This window comes from Sminthopsis crassicaudata, chromosome 1 (genome assembly GCF_048593235.1).
Source record: "Sminthopsis crassicaudata isolate SCR6 chromosome 1, ASM4859323v1, whole genome shotgun sequence".
Taxonomy (NCBI): Eukaryota; Metazoa; Chordata; class Mammalia; order Dasyuromorphia; family Dasyuridae; genus Sminthopsis; species Sminthopsis crassicaudata.
Genome location: NC_133617.1, coordinates 731275531 through 731297009, shown reverse-complemented (window position 1 = coordinate 731297009; position 21479 = coordinate 731275531). Strand labels below are relative to the sequence as shown.

Genomic DNA, 21479 nt, shown 5'->3' with positions numbered 1-21479 from the left:
AGAGAGGGAGAGGGAGAGGGAGAGGGAGAGAGGGAGAAGAGGGAGGGAGAGAGGGAGAGAGGGGAGGGAGAGAGGGAGAGGAGAGGGGAGAGGGAGAGAGGGAGGGAGAGAGGGAGAGGGCAGGAGGAGGAGAGGGAGGGGGGAGAGAGGGAGGAGGGAGAGAGGGAGGAGAGAGGGAGAGAGAGAGGGAGAGGGAGAGAGGGAGGGAGAGAGGGAGAGGGAGAGAGGGAGAGGAGGGGGAGAGGGAGAGAGGGAGAGGGAGAGAGGAGAGGGAGAGAGGGGAAGGGAGAGAGAGAGAGGGAGAGGAGAGGGAGAGAGGGAGAGGAGGGAAGAGGGAGAGGAAGAGAGGGAGGGAGAGAGGGAGAGGAGGGGGAGAGAGGGAGAGGGAGGGGGAGAGGGAGAGGGAGAGGGAGAGAGGGAGAGGGAGAGGGAGAGGAAGAGAGGGAGGGAGAGGAGGGAGAGGGAGGGGAAGAGAGGGAGAGGGAGGGGAGAGGGAGAGGGAGAGGAGGAGAGAGGGAGAGGGAGAGAGGGAGAGGGAGAGGGAGGGAAAGAAGGAAGGAAGGAAGGAAAGAGGGAGAGATAGAGACAGAGAAAGGGAGGGAGGGAAGGAGAGAGAGAGACAGATGAAAAGTGAGGGAAGGTGAAATGGGAGAGGACAGAGAGAGGAGAGAGGAGAGAAAGTGTATGTGTGTAAGATTTCTGAGGGCAGGCTCTAATGTATATATTGTTGCATTATATATATACATAATGTATATAATGTTACATTAAAATATGAAAATATATAATATTTTGAAACATAATTATCTTATAGGCCAATGTATTTCCACACATACATGTAAGCTTGCTTAGCACAGGGAGTATTTCATCACTGGTCCTTGTATCCCCCTGACTCTCCCGGGCCATGAGTAACAGAATGAGATTTGAGTTTGTCCATTCTATGACATCACCTTCGAGGGGCCGTGGCTCGGCCCGTGGGGTGCAAAGGGAGCCCCCCTTGGCGCTGCGCAGGGGGACGCCTTACCTATGTGCTGGGCGCAGGCGTCGCAGTACTCCGCGTACAGGGATTCGAAGCAGCGGCAGCAGTAAGGTCTCCCCTCCTTCATGATGTAGCGCTGACCGCCCAGTACCGCTTCGCACTCGAAACAGCAGAAATGCTTCATGTGCCAGTGCCGGCCCTCGGCCTCTGTGCATTCATCTGCAAAGATGATCTGGGGGGGAATAGAAGCAGGCTTGAGCATGGGGCATGTCTCCTTGGAGACCAACGACCAATCCTCAAGATCAATAAGCACAAGACAAATGGCTGCCCACATCTTTCTTAGTTTCAGCTGGTCAGTGGTCTTCTAGACGAGATAATGATGGCCAAAAGGAGAGACAGGGTGGGGTAATGGGTAGAGAGCTGACCTTAAACTCAGGAACCCGGATTCAAATCCCACCATTGTTTTGTGACTATAAGCTTTCATCATCCCCAAACAACTCTTCCAGAATTTAAGTGGCAAAATAAGTAATAAATTGCCTTTCTCTGACGCTCCCTACACCAACTAAAAGTCGATGTTGTTTTTTGAGGATACGGGATGAACCTGCACCTTCAGTGGTGTTGGTATAAACACCTCCCTCTGTCAATAGGGCCATCAGAAGCCATCTATTCCTTGTCCTGAAGCATTACTCGATGGGGGCGCTATGAGAGTAAGTGACTTGCTCAGGATCACACAGTACGTTTCAGAGTCCAGATTGAATTCGGCCTTCCCTACAACGAGACCAGTTCTCCAAGCACTGGCCCCTGCTGCCTCCTGACACCAACAATTGTGACCCTGGTTCCCTCTTGCTCTGTGGAGCACTTTCTACAATTTCATTCACTCATATAAGAGAAAAGAAAGGGAATGAGCATTTTTTTTTATGGAGCCTACTATGTGCCAGGAACAGCACTAAGTGCTTTATAAATGTTATCTCCTTTGACCCCTGCCAACAACACTGAAAGGTCGGGGCTGTTATTATCCCCATTTAAAGATGAGGAAATTGAAGAACCCCATTAAGTGACTTGCTCAGGATCGCACAGCTAGTAATGTCTGAGGCCAAAATTGATAGGTCTTCCTGATTCCCAGCCCATGCTGCCCTATCCACTGCACTACCCTAGTTGCCTTAAAAGAGCATTTAAGTGACTACTGTAAGATAAGAAAAGAACATTAACTACTATAAGATAAGAGCATTTATTAAGTGACTACTGTAAGGTAAGAAAAGAGCATTTATTAAGTGACTACTGTATGCCAAGCATTTTACAAATATTATCTGATCCTCACAACAAGCTTCCAAGTAGCCACACACTTCTCTGAGGGTACACGGCCCAGCTCACCTCTTTACTGATATCCTAGACATGTATCTTATCCCCAGTGGGGCAGAAACTGTGTCATCAGTTTCTTCTTCATTCTTAACATACTGCTTTGTACACAGCAGGTGCTCAAAACTATGAAATTGAATCTAGTTCTTTGCCCAAATAGTAAGAAACTCCTGATAGACTTAAGCCCCAAACCTTTCCCAGTTGCAATGCTGTTCAGGTTTGGAATTTCTCTTACACAAGCTTCTGCGCCTTTGCTAGGATTTCTTTTTTTTTTTTCTGAATGTTAGATCAACACTAAGGAATATGAGTCCAAGAGAAGTTAGTTTGGGGCTATAGGCTATTGACAAAAAATTCTCAAAATCTAAGGCTCTCAGTTTTGTGCTAAACCAATATTTATTGATGACTTTTGCTAAAGACATTTTGGTCACTGGGATGGGAGGGATTCCTAATTAACTTTTTGTAAACTTAAGTTTATAAAAAAAAGGTAGGGGAGCCTCTAGGTTTCTGCCTCTGATGGTTCCCTGAGCCCGGGTGGCGGGCAGGGCACCCGGTACACACGCCTGGTAGCCAGAGGAAGGCTCCGGGCTGGCAGGGCCCACTCTTACCTCATCACAGGCCGCACAGCGAGGCTTCAGACACTCGGCGTGGTGCCTGCCGCAGTACATCTTCCCATCCTGGTAGAAGTAGATCAGGTCCACGAGGAGCTCGTTACACACGGTGCACATGAAGCACGAGGGGTGCCAGCACACCCCATGCCCAGCCCTCGACGCAAAGACCGCAATGTCACCTCCATTAATCTGGCCTCCGCACTGCAGGAGAGAGGAAGAGGGGCACCGGCTGAGAAGGGGCCTCAGGGCTGGGGGGCGGCCTCCGTTTGGGAGGAAAACGAACAGAAGCCCAGTTTTCTAGCCCCACCAAGCCTTGGTTAGCCCTGAGCAGATGGAAGGATCAACATCGTCTTCCTATTAGAGCCATTCTTTTTTCTGCCTTTGAAGGAGCTTTGGGGGCCCCTCATCTCCCTCCAATGTGAATGGTCAGGATGTGACTAGTTTGGTCTTTTGAGGCTTTTGCCCAAACTTACCTGTTCACAAATGGCTCCTGTCATAGTGACCGGAAACGGCCTGACATTTCCTCGGCCCAGATTCTCCCTTTTCCTTTGGTTGCTGAAGAGTTTGAGCTCCCTCTTTTCCTCCTCATCCAGGGAATTGCAATATCGGACCTGGAGACGCAGAGAAATCGTGGAAAGATGGAGCTCATTAGGACTGCTGCTCTTGGCCTCTGAGCCCCCAAGATGGCCCGATAGAGGTTGGATCGACCATCCCCGCCTACATTTTAATGACCTTTTGACATATGGTCACTTAAAGAAAATCTTTATAAGGATCAGTTCAAGGTAAACAAAAAAGGTTCAGAAAACTAGGAAACTATGTCTTCCCCCACCCCAATTTTCCTGCCTCCCTTTGTATGTTTTTCCTCTCCATTCCCCTTAGTAGATTATGAGCTCCTTGAGTTCAGTAGTCTTTTTATTAATTGTGTAGCCAGCACTTTGGACAGTTCCTGGAACACAATAGGTGCTTAATAAATGTTTACTGGATTGAACCTTGAGTCTTTCCAATTAGCCTGAAATCCAAATTGTATTTTTTTAAAAGAAAGATAGAGCTGAATAGAGACTCAATGAAAGGGTTGGACCTCTTCCTAGATTTGCCATGAATCTCACACGACTCCCTACTGCAAGATGCCAATTCAGTTAGTCTGAGGAGCTGCTGATGGACCCTGTCGCACCTGATACTTCTATCTGGTGCTCTCCTGTTTTGTTTATGGAAGACTTCAGTGAAATGAGCCAAGGGAGTGGTGGGGAGGGAGAAGAGGGTCTCAGAAATTCCTTCCAAGGCATTCTGGGTGCTGACGTGCACACACAAGCATATTTACTTAGGGGCGTGTGTTTGGGAAGGGAAGCAGAAGGGGCTTGGTTTTTCTGTTTGCATTTGCTTTTGGTGAGGGAGCTAAGCAGACAAACTCCAGGACCTTTATTTTTTCATCTCAGGATCTCTTTCGGAGCTTAAAAATTTGCCCCCGCCCCTTCCCCAGATATGGTGAGCCAAGATGGAAGAACTCTCCTCCATTTCCTTTAGGTTGGTCTACGGAAGCCCATCTTGGGACTGAATGTCAGATGGATGGCTTCCAACTCTCTAAAGAAAAACGAGTCCCAACAGCTGGATTTGAGTCTTGCTTCACTTTAAAGGAACACTCCCTCTTAGATTCACTTTCCTCATCTGTAAAAGGGGGATAATAACAGCATGGGGCTGTTGTGAAGATGAACCGGGATAATGTATATAAAAACTCTCTGCAATTGCTGCAGCACTCTGTTAGCTATTATTATTAAATAATTCAAGGGGCATTCCTCCTCTGACAAGGTCCATGGAGGTCATCTGGTCCAGCCCTCCTTAGAGATGAAGTGACTTTTCTAAGGTCACGTAGCCGGCCGGGACAGGGCCCTGCTGCTCGGGCTGGGCCCAGTGGTTTCTCTGAAAGCCCAGCACGTGGCTTCTGCCTATGATCAGATTGTCTGATTTGAGGGAAGAAGTGAATGGTTGGCATATTTACCTTACCAATTATCTTTTGTTCTAAAATGAGCATGCTGAATGGGCCTAATTTGCCCACTGATTTGAACGTATTAAATTGTCACTAAAATGAAAAGGCAATTTGTACGGTATCACTTTTCATTTTTTTTTTTTTTAAACGCCCGTGAGCCACAGTTCCCCATCCAGAGAGATCCGCTGATGGATAAAGATAGAAAAGTATCTGTGTGCTCGCGTTCGAGAGAGACTGTGAGCAGCCCCCAACACGTATTTAGGTTTTATGGACAAACTTTTAAAAGAATCTTGAAAAACTCTGTATACTCATTCCTGAATTGGCTCATTAGGCATTTTTACAAGTCTCTCTTTCAATTTTAAAGGGGAAAGGGAAAGCCTATTTAGATAAAAATAGGTCTGGTTTAAATGGCAGCCTTTTAATAATCTATTGTATAGTATAAAGCAAGACTGGGGGTATTGTCAAGAGAAGGCCCAAACGTCCACATCCAGGACAGCTCTCCTCGGAGGATCTTATTTAGGGCCTGAAAATCACCCAGCCCTTTTCCTTTTTCCTTCAAATAAAAAGAAACCAAGATACAGAAATGCTCAAAGGCATCTAAAGGATTGGTCTTCAGGGGCCCAACCTGGGAGTGTCAGATGGATGACACCATCTCACAAAGAGATTTCTTTCTTTCATTAGATCTTAATCTGGGCCTTTTATATGAGCCTTGTAAATGTCTGGGAGTAGAAAGCAGCTTCTTTTTATGGGATTATCTCCCTTCCCCTCCCCCAGCATTTAAAAAAAAAATTCATTTCCAGTTTATAAATCTTGTTGCCTGAGGCATGAGGGGTCATAAAAAGCACATTTCAAAATTCTCACTCGTAGGTGAGTTCAGGGATTGGAAACGTTCACTTCTCTGACTTTCATTTGTTAAAGAAGAATGTCTTGCCGGAGGTTTTGTGGAGTTTTTAAGAGCCTATTTTCTTTCATCTGGGCAATTTTGGGTCATTGGTGTTAGGATGAACAAATTTCAACATCCAAAAGGTGAGCATTCCCAGAAGTCCATAGTGCTTAATAATCATTTCTAATGACATGCTAGGTTTAACATTAAATTTAACAAATTTTCACCAAATTAAAAGACATGGACTCAGTAGTGACAAACACGCAGACAGCCATTCTTCACACACTTACTAGCTGATTCAGTTTTCTCATCTACAAAATGGGAAAATAATAGCCCGTCCCTCCTTAGGTTGATATGAGGTCAAAGAGACAAAGTACTTCCTAGGCCTTGAAGCATGACATTAATGCTGCCTGGGTAAACGATTACTCATGTGTCCAGAATTACAAATCCAACCACCTGGCTCATTCCAAGAAAGAGGTAAGCACTCAATGCACAGGTACCGGTGGTGAAAATCCATGGCAGCCCCAGTGCATTTACCAGGCCAGAACTGGCAAGATGGATTCCAACCATTTCTAACAACTGCAGTCACCAAATGGACAGATTTTTCTTTTCAGATTGAGCAAGTATGGACACGAGCCGCTGATTTCATTGTGCACATGTTCCAGGTCGTCCCCCTGGGACGCCACATGGGACGATACCCTCCAATCTGAAGCCCTGACTTAGATACCCCCCCCTCCCCAGGAATCTAAGCGAGTTTTTTTTGGCTCACATAAACTAAACAGAAATTGGAGTCTCAAATATAAAGACCCAGCTTTGTCTTTGAAGAAACCTCCGGTGCTGGGACAGGGATTAGCCCCACCATGCCTTTACTCTTCCAGGAACGGTCTGGGGCTCCTTACCTCATTGTCGTGGGGAGGCAGCTGATGCAAGAGCTGTTTGATCCTCAGCTTCTCTCCAGGACTGTTGACATAGGGCACCTTCTCTTCTGGGAGACAGCTATAATACTGGTGGACCTGGGGGTCAGAAAACAGACAGCGGTTACCGCCCTGGCCGATGCACTCAGACTGCACCATATGTGCTAACTGACCACGCAGGTACAAGGCCCTTAGACCAGACCAGCACCTGCCCAGGTGTGTGACCCCGCTCCGAGAGGGACGTGTGTGTCATCCAGGGAAAAGCTAGGAAGCTTCACCCTCGCCTGGAGCTCAGGTAAATCCAAGCCCCGTCCCAGCAAAGGGCGCGGGGCCTTCAGGGGAGGGCTTCCCGAAGGCTGGACTTTACCATTTTCTCAGGTAGACTCCGGCACTCTGGCGTGCATCCCTGGCCAAGGGGATATGTCAGTGCCTGTTTCTGCACTGAGGGGAAAGCTGCGCCTTGGCAATCGACACACTCCTCAGGAACCTCAGCCTCCACCTACTCCAAGCCCTCCGGCTCTGGCCCGCCGTGGCAAGGAAGCACCCCAGCAGGCTGAAGGCTGGGAGCAGAATGCTCGATCCCGGGCTCCCCAGCGTGTCATTAGAAATAATTACTAAAGCATTAAGGACCGAGAACTTCTGGAAAGGCTCCTGTCTTGGATTTTGATGTTTGTTCGTCCCAATACCCATCTGCTAAGTCCCCACCGACCCAAAATTGCTCAGATGAAAGAAAATAGGCTCTTAAAAATTCCACGAAACCTGTGGTTACAATGGGCATGCTCAAGTGTGGAAAACAATAAAAAGAAAAGGATGTTCAGGGGAGGCCGGGAAGGAGCCTGCACACAGTCCTGATGACACCATGGAAAACTCAAGAATCCGCCACCATCACCTGCGGCTCCCGTAAAGAAAGGTATTCACGTGGTGGGGCTCGGCAGAGGGAAGGCAGGGAAATCAAATCAGAGATCTGCTGGATTCTGCCAGAGTTCTGGGATTTTTTTTTTTTTTTTTTTTGATGGGTGGTTAAAGATTTGGAGAGTGTTAGGTGAAGAGACTGGGAAAATCTAAATACATTTAAGCACTGATTGATTCTGATGGATAGGTGCCTTCTTAGCTTTGAAATAACCAGTTTAAAAAATACAAGAAAGTCATTTTTTTCACACATATAAATCTATCTGTATATGTCTGTGTGCATGTCTGCATGGTCTTAACAGAGAAGCAAGGCTGTAGATAAACAAAGCTAATCACAGAATGGCTGAGTCTGGACTCTTGCCTTCCATGCTATGTCCCTGGGGGCATTTGGCAGAGACACAGAAGCAAGGCAAAAAGATGGCCCCAAATCACCTTCTGTTCCTCCAGTTCATGAATAGTTACACACACACAGCCCAAGTGAGACATAATTTAGGACCAGAAGCTGACCGCTGGCCGTTCATCTGCTTGTACATGAGAAGAAGCTGCTTGGAATGGTGGGCCAGGCTCTGGATTTGGAATGAGAGAGGCTGGAGATGTAGGAAAATTCCCCAACAATATGCGTCTCACCTTTGCAACTTAAAAATCTTGCCTATGACATAGAGAGAGCGGGTGACTTATTTATTCAGAGTCATACGGCTACAAGGGTCTGAAGATATTCCTGGCTCTCGGACCTTCCTTCCGTCACCATGTGGCTCAGAAAACCTATCTCTTCATGTCTCTCTGAGCCTCAGTTTCCCCAGCTTGAAACGCAGAGGTCGACCTTGATCTTTTCTCTGCGGTCCTTTCCCATTCTAAGACTAGGATAATTAGAATTATGGTATTATGATTTAAGATGCTACATAATGCCCTCTATTCCTCTCTTTGGAAGGGAGGGCTCCTTCTATGCTGTTCCTCTTGGGAAATAAGCTAAGTTTAATGAATCCCGGGCTCTGGAGACATGGGGCTGCCGAATGCTCCGTGCCTTCAGGCCAGTTACCTGCTAGGGCCTTTGGTTCCACATCAGTTCATCAACTTCACAATTCCTGTTATGTTTATCACATTAGGAACAATTATTAATATTGAATGATTCATTATTCATGCTGGAATAATAAGGATGGTACAATTACAGCCTGATTCTGTGTGTGTGTGTGTGTGTGTGTGTGTGTGCACGTGCGGCACTCAGCCACAATTCAAAGCCCTCCCTAGGGGCTCTTGGGAGCTTAGGAAGCTCAGCCAAATCCTTGGTCTCAGGGCCTAGGCCTGTGGTTGGCTGGGCTGGGCTAGGCCTCTGCAGAGTCTCCTCCAGGCCAGATATGTCCCATATCAAATGGGCTTTGCAATAGCTTTTTTTTTTTTTTTTTTTTTTTTAATTGGAAATTCAAGTGACTGTGCAGGAGGATGAAATAATGGCTATAAAGTACTTTGAACACCTCAACTTGCTTTATAATGATTTCACTTTTATTACCATCATCATTATCATTATTATTATTGTATAGTGTGGTATGCAGATTGCTAGCTATGAAATCAGGAATACTTGGGTCAAATTCTGCTCCTGATACAGTCCTTCCCTCCCTGTTATATAGTTATTTTTTTCTTTAATCTTTATTTAGTTAACAAATATGACAATATTTAATAATGAATCAATCTTTCCTTCCATTCTCACTCCTTTTTACCCTGTCTTTGTTCCCCCTTTCTTCTCTTCCTCCTTTTCTCTATTTTCTCCTTCTTTCCTCCCTCCCTCTTCCTTCCTTTCCTTCTTTCCTTTCTTCTCTCTCTCCTTCCTGCCTTTCCTTTCCTTTCCTTCACTTTCTCTTTTCTCTCTTTCCTTCTTTCCTTCCTTTATTCTTTTGTCCTGCATCCCCCAACATATTGTGAGTATATAATAAATTTAATAAATCAGTCCACAAACATCATTGACTGACTGACCACTTTTGGGGGCCACAGGCAATTTTCTAAGTTTCAGGTGAGTAGCCTACCTGCATCAATATAGAGACGAGCTCTCTATATCAGTGTAGACCAAAAAATGTTACTAATCATCATTATTAAGCTTCTAAAAATCAAACCACAATATAGGCCTAAGTTATGAAATTTTGCGAGCCAGTGTTGACTTGTTGGTTAACAGGTAGAAATCTATGGGCCAGTTTCAAAATTATTTAAAGGATTCATTACTGAGATTGACTTTCATCTGTCCAATGATCAAGTCATCCAGTTCCTCTCATTGCCATTCTAGGCTCCAGAGAGAATCATAAAATTATAAATGGAAAAAAGCTTTGGAGATCATTGAGTCCAAACTTCTCATTTCCCAGGTGAAGAAAGTGGGAAACCCAGAGAAGTGATGATCCACTAAAAGTCTAGAACCCATGACTCCTGATTCCCAATCAAGGGCATTTTCCATTTCGCCATGAGCTTTAGTCTTCATGAATATCATGTCACTCGTCAGTCTGGTGACTCTCATTATTTATATGTTCATTTTACCAGCCTGATGTAATCAGAAAGTATATGGATTACTTCGGGGACGGCTGGATCACCATCTGTCAGGGATGTTGGGGTAGAGATTCATTTTTCAGTTATGAGTTTTGATTGGACGCCCAGTGAGATCCCTTCTGACAATAACATCCTTTCATCTTTATCCTCTGAATACTTGACACTAAATTAGTCAGTCAACAAACATTTATTAGGGGTTTACTATGTGCTAACTGCTGGGGATGCAAAATTTTCCTCTCTCAATCCAAATGAAAATCTACTGAGAATATCCTCTTAATGTGAGACTACAGGAGAAATCGATGAAAATAAAAGCTTGTTGATGAATCTAGTCTTTAGAATCACTTGATAATCCAGGAAGAAAAATACATTCCTCTAGCACTGTCCAAGAACGGTCCCCTTTTCCCCCTTGGCAATCTTCACCAGAATACAGAGGAAGCAGATGGATTGGAGAGAGAAGGCAAAAAATAGCTCTCCTGAATTCCAGATCTGTTTCTGGCTGAATTCGGAAATGGTGAATATGTTTTCCCTCCATCTTTCTCCATAATAAAACTACTGTATAGCCCAAAATAAATAGAAAGAAAGCAACCAGTGAGGGGAAATATTCAGTGTACTTCCTGGCACTCCAAAAACCCATTTGGCTCCAGCCTTGAAAAGTCCTGTGTACGATTTCCTTCTTGCCCAAACATATTTTACTCGCTAACGGCCATGAGGAAATAAACAAGTCTCTGGACAACAACTGCCAGCAAGCCATCCTCACCCGTTTGGATCCTTTTTCACCTCCTGGCTTCTTTGCTGATTGTCTACCTACCCAAAAGTCAGCATGAGAGTGGGACCTAAGCAGCAAGTTCAGAGCCAGACTTGGATCTTAAGTCAGGGATTCTTAACCTGGGATCCATGAACATTTTGGAAAATAGTTTGAAAATTTTATTTCGATACGATTGGTTTCCTCTGTATACCTTTGTCTTTTAGGCATTTGAAGATATTGTTGTGAGAAAGGGTCTTTACTAGGTGGCCAAAGGGAACGTGACAAAAAAGGTTAAGTTTTACTGGAGGGGTGACTTTTCCTTCACCAAAGACACTAGATATTCTCCCGAACACGGTCATGGAGAGCTTTGGGTTAAAGTCTTGGTTTAAGCCTTTGCAAATGGGAGGGAAGTTCATTTCCTCTCTGGGCTGGGAAGAGATTTAGAGAGAATAAAGAGACTGAGGTTCTGGGACCTCACCCAGTTTGCAATGAATTTGTGCTGGTGAAGAAGGAACTGATGATTTGATGGCATTTCTCCTGGGCACAGAGGGAGAGAGTCACATGCTAGTAGAGGAAGTGTTGAGAAGGGGCGGGGGAAGGGAGTTTCGATTTGGGGAAAAGCACAAATAATGACATCTGGCACCAGACTGCCCTCCACTTTCCCAAGGATTTTCACTCACTTCTCTTTTGATACCCCTATGTCGTACTAATCTAGCAAGGTAGATAAGCCAGATATGGTGCAGGAAGATCTGTAGTCAAATCCCACTTGGATCCTTGTCACTTGGATAATTAATTATAGGCCGGTCATTTAATCCTCCCAGAATCTTAGTTTCTTCATCTGTGAAATGGGGATAATCACACACCCCTGCAATAGGGCCACATGGGGCTATTTGTGAGACTTAAATGAGATACTGGGTAGAGTTATGTAGATCTGGAAGAGCTCAAGAAAGGCCAGTTCTTATTATTCGAGAAACAACTTTACACCTGTATAGGTGTAATAAATACAAGACCTAGACATAGAAAGAAGCTGGGTTTGATTTCTGCTTCCATCATACTAGCTATAGAACTATGGGAATAACGTTATTTAACCACCTGGCTCAGTTTCCTCACTGGTAAAATGGGACTTTTAGTAACACTTACTTTCATGAGGATGAAATGTAGACAGATTAAGTGCTAGGCTATTATTATTATTATTACTTCCATTTTCTAAATGTGAGAATGAAATAAAGATAAATAAAATAAATGAATAAAATGAAATAAAAAAGAAATGGCTTGGCCAAATGAAAAATCCCTTCACTTTTGAGCCCAGGGCTATCCCCCTCTGCCCCCCTCAACCCAACCACACACAGTATTCCATTTCTCATCTGCAGTCCTCCTTCATCACTCAAACCTCTTAGCATCCTTCAGTGCCCAGCCTAAGAACCATATCCCACATGAGGCTTTTATTTTTAAAAAGTTTTACTCATGTGTTTTGTTTTTACATCACAAACACTTACAGATTGCTTCCACTTGCTGAGAGGTCTCTTCTAACAAAGTGAAGCAGTTAAATAAAGCTAACAATGCAACAACGTCATTTGAAAGTGCATGAAACATCTCACATCTGTAGCAACCCTCTCTATTAAAAAAAAAAAAAAGAACAAAAATGTATTTTCTCTCCCATTCAACCCCCTATGCCAGTGCTTGCTGTCAAACAAAATTAATTCCATCAATGGCTGTATACAAAAATATATGTGTGTATGTGTTTATATGTGTGTATATACAGATTCCAAAGTTGAAAGTCCTTCCTGATTGCTCCCTAGCATCCAGCCATAAATGCCTCCCATCCCTGAGGTTATTTTATAATTTTTAAAAAATGTCTATCCTCTATCTAGATCTGGGACTTCAGAAAACATCTAGTCCAACCTTGTCATTTAATAGATGAATAAAATGAGACACAAGGACATTGGGGAAGCCCAAGTCATTCAGAGCCAGCTCCTTCCCCTGACATGTTTTGGTTTTTTGTTTCTCCTGATAGACTATCAGCTTCTTGAAGGTAAGGGTTAAGCCCCTTAGCTCAGTGTCTGGCACAAAGCTTCTTAGGAAGCTGAAAGAACACTGGTGCTGGGTCTGGGTTCAAATTCCATTTTTGATGATACTAGAGCCTGCTCAAATTACAGCCGGCGGGTCAGATGCAGCCGCTGAGGATGTTATTGAAGCCCACTAGGTTATGGCAAATGGGCTGAGGGATGGAGACAGAGTGTGAGCTTTTGCTTTTACTACAGTCCGGCCCTCCCACAGTCTGAGGGACAGTGAACTGGCCCCCTATTTTAAAAGTTTGAGGACCACTGGACTAGAGCCTCAGTTTTCATATCTGTGAAATATAGAGACCAAATGAGCTGTGACGTGAGTCTCTTCCAACCCTAAATCTCTGATCACACAGGTTTTCTTTCTGCCAGCCCAGAGTACCTCTTTATAAAATGGTTAATGTCTTTGAGGTCAAGGGCAGAACTATGGGAGGCACTGGGGGACAATCTAGACTGAATCCAGAAGCCAAGCCCAGGGAAGGGTCAGGCCTTGTTTCTTCCCACATCCCCATGCCCTTCCTCTTTAGCTCTGACTCCCAGTGGGAATGCTAGCGGACAGGGAGAAGGAGAGGGGAGGAGGATTTGGAATGCTCAGAAATGGAACTCTCATCTCTGGCGCGCTATTCCATGCACTAAAACATGAGAAGATTTTATAGAAGCCTATATTAACCAAGGGACTAATCACAACATTGGGTCTTTATTTCCTGATCTCCCTAGCCTGCATTTTAAGAGAATTGGAACCTCCTTGCCTCTCAGTTAATCTACCTGCCACATGGAGAGGCAATCAATGGCGACCCCAGAGGAGGGATGACAAGCAGAAATGGGCCACCTTGGAAAGCGTGTCAGAGAGAAACCAAGCCATACAACACCACATGCATCTCCAGTACCAAGTTGGGTTTTGTTGCTGTTTTGTTTTATTAAAAGTGCCCATTGGTTCCCCAGATGGATATTTCAATGATATTCATTTAACAAAGCAATTCTGAGCACAGAGAATGGATAAGGGACTTCTTTTGCCTGTGCTTCTGTCCCTCATCCCTTTGCAAAAATTCTTTGGTGCAAGAATTCTGCAAATGACCTTCATTAGTAGCATCTGAGAGGATAACTAGCACCCCATCTTGCAACACCTCCAATCCCCCCAATCTCTTCTCTTAGATATGCAGATGCCAATTTAAATTGGCTTACCTCTGAAACAATTTTTTTTGGGGGAGCACAGTTTAATATCTAAGCAATGTCTCTATCATACTTATTCCTTTCCCACAACTTCAAATAAAAATTGGAAATAAAGAGCTCAAGTGAGGAGCTTTTTATTCAAGTGCAACAGAGATGTCTCTGAAAGAAGAAAGCAAGTGGCTATGTTGGAATAAGTTCCCTCCAGGCCCTGGCTTCCCTAATGCACTGCTGGATTCTCACACAATGGCAAAAATGGGACAGAGGGGTAAGAGAGAAGCAAAGTAAATCTGGACCATTCCCTCTATTGAAAGAAAGAAAAAAAAGGAAGGAAGGAAGGAAGGAAGAAAGGAAGGAAGGAAGGAAGGAAGGAAGGAAGGAAGGAAGGAAGGAAGGAAGGAAGGAAGGAAGGAAGGAAGGAAGGAAGGAAGGAAGGAAGGAAGGAAGGAAGGAAGGAAGGAAGGAAGGAAGGAAGGAAGGAGGAAAGGAGGAAAGGAAGGAAGGAAGGAAGGAAGGAAAGGAGAAAAGAAGAAAGGGAAAAAAGAAAGAAAGAAAGAAAAGAGAGGGGAGAGGGAAAAAGATAAGGAAAGAAAATTACTGACAGTGTGGTACTTTTTTTTTTTTTAAAGGGAGGCTAGAGGATAAGTCTTGTAAGAGAAGCTAGAATGTTCTTTAAAGCTAAGCCAACTGCGTTTGAATAAATCGAGGAAAATGATTTCATTACTTCCCAAATTCATGTACTATAATTTCAAGTCACATTAATGAATCTTTCTCCTTCCTATGACTCCTTAACTCGTTTCCCTTTTAAGGACATTTAGAAGATTAAACTGTCCATTTCAGTTAGGATAGATATTTCCTTTTGGTTAAGTGAATAATCTGTTAGTTAAGGGCATCGCCTAATTTTTTTTTTTTAAGTCCCAGGAATTTGAAGAAAGAGCTCAGAATGGCAAAAAAGGAATGTGGGAGCTTGAGAAAGAGCATGTGGGATAGAACCTGCTTCTGCTTCATGTGTCACAATCCCTGTGGGCACACGTGTCTTTATCTGAAAACAATGAGGGTTTCAGACTGAATTCCCTGAAGTCCCTCCAACTTTATATGGAGCATTCCAAGATTACGGCTGCTAGGCTTTGTTTGTCCTTGTCCATGTGCACTCAGGTCATACTTAGGGCTACAAGTGACCTTCCAGGCCTTCCGATCCAAACCTCTGGTTTTATAGGTAAGGCCCAGAGGCCTGAGATGTCTTGCCCGAGGTCATACATGTAGGTAGAAGCAGAAACAAGTTTCAGACCCAGGGGCCTGACTCCAACTCTCTGTCTCTGTTTCTGTTTCTGTCTCTCTATCTCCCTGTCTCTCTGTATTTCTCTCTCTATCTCTGTATTTTATCTCAGTCTATGTTTCTATCTCTGTCTCTATCTCTCTCTATTTCTCCCTCTCTTTCTCTATTTCTGTCTCTCTATCTCTCTGTCTCTCTGTATTTCTCTCTCTATCTCTCTATTTTATCTCAGTCTGTTTCTATCTCTGTCTCTATCTCTCTCTCTTTCTCTCTTTCTGTTTCTGTCTCTGTCTCTCTCAGTCTCTCTGTCTCTCCTCTCCTATTCTCAGCAATTGGGGTTAAGTGATTTCCCAAGAATCACACATGAGCTGAACTCATGAAGATCTACTCTGCTGCCAGAGATCATAAGTGCAAACCATCTGAAAAGCTCCTTCTAATCTCTGGATCTCCACTTCCGAGCGGCATGTGCTGGTGAAGTAGATTGATTAAGCAGGGCATGTGTGTAGGCAGGGGCCTGAAAACCAAATCATTATAGATCCTTCCTATTTCTGCCCTTGAGAGTCCAGGATTTGTGGTCTGGAGCTTATCTCGCACCCCCTGGAAAGTCCTTGCAGATGGGCCTCTAGATACAAAGACAGTGCAATTCACACATTGCTGACAAATGGGGGCCACAGTCTCTGGCTCAGGGGCAGAAAGACCAGGACACAAGGACATCAGGATCCGCAAAATGACTCTGATGAATTCCCGTACCCCAGCTCCGCCCTCAGGTCTACCATAAATGTATGAATAAAGCAATTTTAAAAAATGCCTCTGCTGGAAGGACAAGAGTTCTCACTTTCTAGGGTTTAAAAAACCAAACTCTACCAGTGACCCAATTGGGTACTTCCTTCGGCAGCTCAGGAGAAGGCCTTTGGTAAGACCTTAAGAATAAAAGACTCAGACCTCTTGTAGACTTTTTAGCTAGACACGATAAAACGCCTGTTAGGAACAGACACAGGTGGGCGGTTCCACAATTCTCCAGGTGTCTTGATTTCAAAGGGCACCCAAGATTAAGTTAACTTCTTCCTGTTAGCAGAACTGATTGACTTAAGATCCCTAGGCTACCCCCCCACATGTGTAAAACATATATTCATTCAAAACATACATGTGTACAGCACACACGTGTACACATGAGACATGACATCAGGGTCGTGCATGAATGTATTATGCATGCACACACACAACACATACATGCACACATCTGCTACCATAGTATGTATACACATATGTGTGTATATGTACACGTACACAAATCAACATGCATATATACACATGTACACATAAATCATCATTTATATATACACGCATCAACATTTCTATATATATATATATATATATACAAACACAAATCAACATTTTATATATATGTATATACACACATATACATAAATCAGCATCTCTGTATATGTACATATATACAAGTCAACATTTCTATATATATATACGTATCACACATTTGTGTACATATACACACAAATAAACATTTATATATCTACACATACACACATTAACTTTTCAATATATATGTACATACACACAAATCAACATGCATATATACAAATCAATATTTCAGCATTTATGCACATCTATACAAATAAACATATCAATATTTATGTACAGCTCTACAAATAAACATTATATATATACACAAATCAACATTTTGATATATATGTACATATACACAAATAAACATTTATATATACATATATACAATCAACATTTCAACATTTATGCACATCTATACAAACATATCAACATTTATGCACATCTATACAAATAAACATATATATATATACACATATACAAATCAACATTTTGATATATATGTACATATACATAAATAAACATTTCTATATATAAATATATACACACATATATACATACATACATACAAATCAATATTTCAACATCACGCTATTATGGAAACCATATTGAATCTGTAGTCAAGAGATATCAGTTTAAAATCTCTTTGCCATTTAGTAGCGATAAGATTTGAGCACATTACTTAGTCTTACTAAGACACAATCTCCTTTATCTATAAAGTGAAATTTCCATAGATATAAATAATAGAAAAACTTAAATATGTACAAATAAAATTAAAACATTTAAACTAATTTAGAAGGTTAGTGTGTATATCCAATCAGATGATATATGTTAACCATTTAGCAACTTTATAACACTGCTATATAAATGTCAGGCATTAATATTTGTTTGGTGAATTTTCCATAGAAAATCTATAATTCTAACTTGATCTGCCACAAGTTCCGAGAAGGCTCCTGGTCTTTCTCTTTTGCTGTCCTGCTGCCACATACCCAAGCAAGTCAAATCTTGCTATATTCGAGCTAATTTCAGAAGGGACCTTTGCTCTACACATAGTGATTCAGAATATTCCAATGCCAAACAAAAACTTTTTAGATTACTTCATTCTGAATAATTCACATTATGGCTTTTCCCTCTTAATATAAACCAGAGATGAGAATTCTTTGGGATAGGGAAAGCTAAAGCCAGCTTGCCTCCTTTTGATTTCAAGTAACCCTTTAATTCAATTTAGCAAATATTAAGTGACAGTGATTATGCTGAATAGTGAGGCTACATACATGGAATAAGATGCAGCTCCTGATTTTGAGCAGTCTATAATCTACTTATTAATATTATTAATAGCTAATATATTAGATTTATAAAGAACATTGAACACGTTATCTCATTTGATTTAATCAATTAAATTACCTACTTACCATGTGCCAAAATAAAATTAACAGCTTATAGCAAACTTTGAGTGACCATGGAAATATATGAAAATACATCATGAAGATAGCACTTAAATATTAAATTCAACCAACTATCTCCGGTTATCCTTCTTATGGTGGCGTAGTTCTGGCCACTGCTTCTACAGAGGCCAGAAATGAATTTCCCCGGAGTATCTGACATTGTAAAGCTTCTGCAGAGTTAAGAAAAAAGAGCAGTTGAAAATCTATGAACAGTGATTAATCTGCTAATTATTATTTCACAGGGCAGTGATAACAGATGAGAACTTATCAGCCCAGTGAACAGTGGGATAGAAGCAGAACTGTTAGCCTTCATTAATACTCTTCTAACAAGCAACTCAGCCTCCCTCCCTTCATCTCCTTTACTTTTCCACCAAGCTCTCAATCTCTGGGTGCTACTTTTAATCTTTACTTAATCTTCCCTCTCCTTTAACTAGCTATTATCTGGAACTGCCAAATATTATTTTATTTATTGCTCTCTCTGGTATCAGTAATCCTTGATAAAAAAAAAAAGATTTTCCCCTTCTGGTACAGAAAAATGCTATTAATATTTAATATTAACATTAAAATTAATATCTCTGAGTCCTTCCTATTTATTGTATACAGTTTCTTAGATGTATGAGAGTGGACTCATCAATGATTTTTTTTTGATTGATGATATAATGATCTTATCCTATTTCTTTACCCTTCTGCTCCGTTAGCTAAAATGCTCATTAAGTAGAGGCAAAGACTCCTAGAATAAATTAGTGATGGAAGAAATTCCTGAGCTGAATCTAACAGTTTTAGAAAATGATGATCAACTGCTCAAATGCCCATAAAAATCCGACTGGCATGCCTCGTCATGGTATCAACTGGTTCTTGAAGGCTATGACATCACAACACCAAGCTGGACCAGAGATGAGCCATTAGAGCCTGCCCAGTCAAGTTCCCAAGAGTTCACTCCAGTACTTTGTCTACCAGATAATGACCTTTTTGGGGGGCAGGGAGGAAGCCTACAACTTAAAGGGTTTTTTTTTTTATTATTAATGTATGAAGGGGTAGAGATCTGCATCAATGAAGAAAATCTCACACCAGTAAACTTACAGATATTTGAAATATTGAAATAAACATTTTAAATCTTTTCATGTCTGATCTCTTATTGTCTACTCAAGTGCAAGATGGTGACATTCCATCATCTCCCTTTCCCACACAATTCTTTCCAGGTATCTCAGTCACATTAGCCTATTTATTTGCCTCATACACACCCTGTACTTTCCTTCCTCTGGGCCTTTGCTTATTAGTTTCCAATAGCTGGAATTCTATCCCTAATGAGAGTCAAGATACCAATCTCTGTAGGCAACTGTGCCCAAGTACCATGAACATTAGGTCAACATTCAATAATGAGAACATAACAAACTTCTCTCTGCATAGAGATGTGAACAAAGAAGCTGGCCATGCTAAAACAATGAGTATTTATTATCAGGACCAATTACATGATTCTTTTTTTTAAAAAATAGACCATTATGTTGTTTTGGGCCATATTTAGAGTAGAAATTATTCTCCGAGCATCTGTCAATGAAAGGCAGGGTGATATGGTCCAGGATTACACTGAATAGGTGAAGGCCTTGGAATGGTCACAGAGTTGTTGAATGGATCTGATATTTAATTGACGTAATTGCAGCTAGGCTCCTTCCCCTGTTACCTACAGTCTTAGGGACTTGGTGGGAATCCTGAGAGCAGGGTCACCTAGGCTGAATAGGAAGTGCGATTTAGACTCAGCTCTTTCTGGCTCCGAGATCAGTACTTTCTAATAATTTCACTTCTCAAAGATTTAAAACCAAAGAAGACAGAAAAAAAAATCCCTGAGTCCAACCCTCTAGTTTTAAAGACAGAGGCCCAGAGGAGTTAAATGACTTAGCCAACAATTCACAAGTTCTAAGTAGAGAATTGAGATTAAGTACGTCATGCTGACTCTGAATTCACGTTTCTTTCTATAATCTTGCATATGCATAGTAATTTGGAATAACTAATGGTAATTAATAAATCCAGACTCTGAATGACCTCAGAGGTTATTTTGTCCAACCACCTTATTTTATTTGTGAGGAACCCAAGGTTGGGGCAGTGTGCCAGAGGTCCCATAGGCAGAAAGCAGCAGAGCTGGGGGGGACTCCAGAACCAGAGCTCTTTTCATTATATAATTGGTTTTCTTCCTTCTGATAATCTCAAGGAATTACACCTTGTCTGTTTTCACATACCTGGGAGGGAATGGGCTCATAATCTTGGGCAGAGAAAAATAGCTTGAAAGAAATTACACAGTTTGCCCCAGATGACACAGGCAAAGCTTCAATGTGAATGGAAGATCTCAGACACCCCTACTTCTGGAACCTATGCCCCAAATCATACGATTTGCAATATTCTCCTTCTACTTGGAGGAATGGAAGGTGTAGAAAAAATCCACTGGACTGGAGGTCAAGAAGCATGATTTAGCTCAGAAATAAACTCTGCCTATCAAGCCTTTCATGTCTCATCCATAAAGGGATGAGGTTGGGTAAAATCAAAGGGATTAAATAAGTAGCCCTCCTTAACTCCTGAGGACAGCCAAATCAGATTAAAATGTAATTATACATGAAAACACTTCCCAATCATCTTTCTTCCCCACTTTTTCAACTGTGATATGGAAATGCTTGTTTTATTCCTTAAGTTCAGAACAAAATAAGTAAAAATTTTAAAAAGCAAAGATACAATAGAATATAATGTTAAAATGTGATTTTCTAAGTCAAAATATGGCCCAGAAGGAACTTTATGTACAATATACGATATAATGGTCCCATTTGAATGCCACTGGATTTGTGACCTCTATGCTTTCTTCCACCTTCTATTGGCTAATCCTTATGATGCGTTTTTTTTGGTCAGGAGTTTCACAATTCAAAGCCATCTAGGTTCTTGTACACAAGTAGGAGGTTCCGACATTAATCTCTTCATGTGCTATATACTTAGATTAGATTTTCCTTTTCCATTTCAAATCAATCTCCTGGAAAGTTACAACTGGTAACTAGTATAACTAGTTAACAATGTTAACATTTTTCAAGCACCTATAAGTGATGCTGAGTGAAGGAAAAGGAATACAAAGGCAAAAACAAGAGCCCATGTCCTCATAAAGATTACATTCCACTGGGGAAAACTTGGATGTAGGTAAAAACCTAATGAACAGATTAAAAAACAAAAAACAAAAAAACAAAAAAAATAATAAAAAGGTAAGTTCAAGATGGGGAGAGTCCTAACCTCTGAGGAAGATTCA

At 42.1% G+C, this 21479-nt stretch overlaps 1 protein-coding gene across 5 annotated transcripts in view; it reads right to left on the bottom strand.

Annotated features, from left to right (window-relative positions):
* PRICKLE2 (prickle planar cell polarity protein 2) overlaps positions 1-21479 on the bottom strand; it is a 353317-nt gene that overhangs the window by 54016 nt on the left and 277822 nt on the right. For all 5 annotated transcript variants that reach the window (XM_074284179.1, XM_074284180.1, XM_074284182.1 and 2 more), the window contains 4 exons: positions 6704-6817; positions 3414-3551; positions 2938-3141; positions 1022-1208 (listed from right to left, as the gene is read on the bottom strand). In XM_074284179.1, the coding sequence (XP_074140280.1) occupies positions 1022-1208; positions 2938-3141; positions 3414-3551; positions 6704-6817 (643 nt within the window). The remainder of the gene's footprint in view (positions 1-1021; positions 1209-2937; positions 3142-3413; positions 3552-6703; positions 6818-21479) is intronic.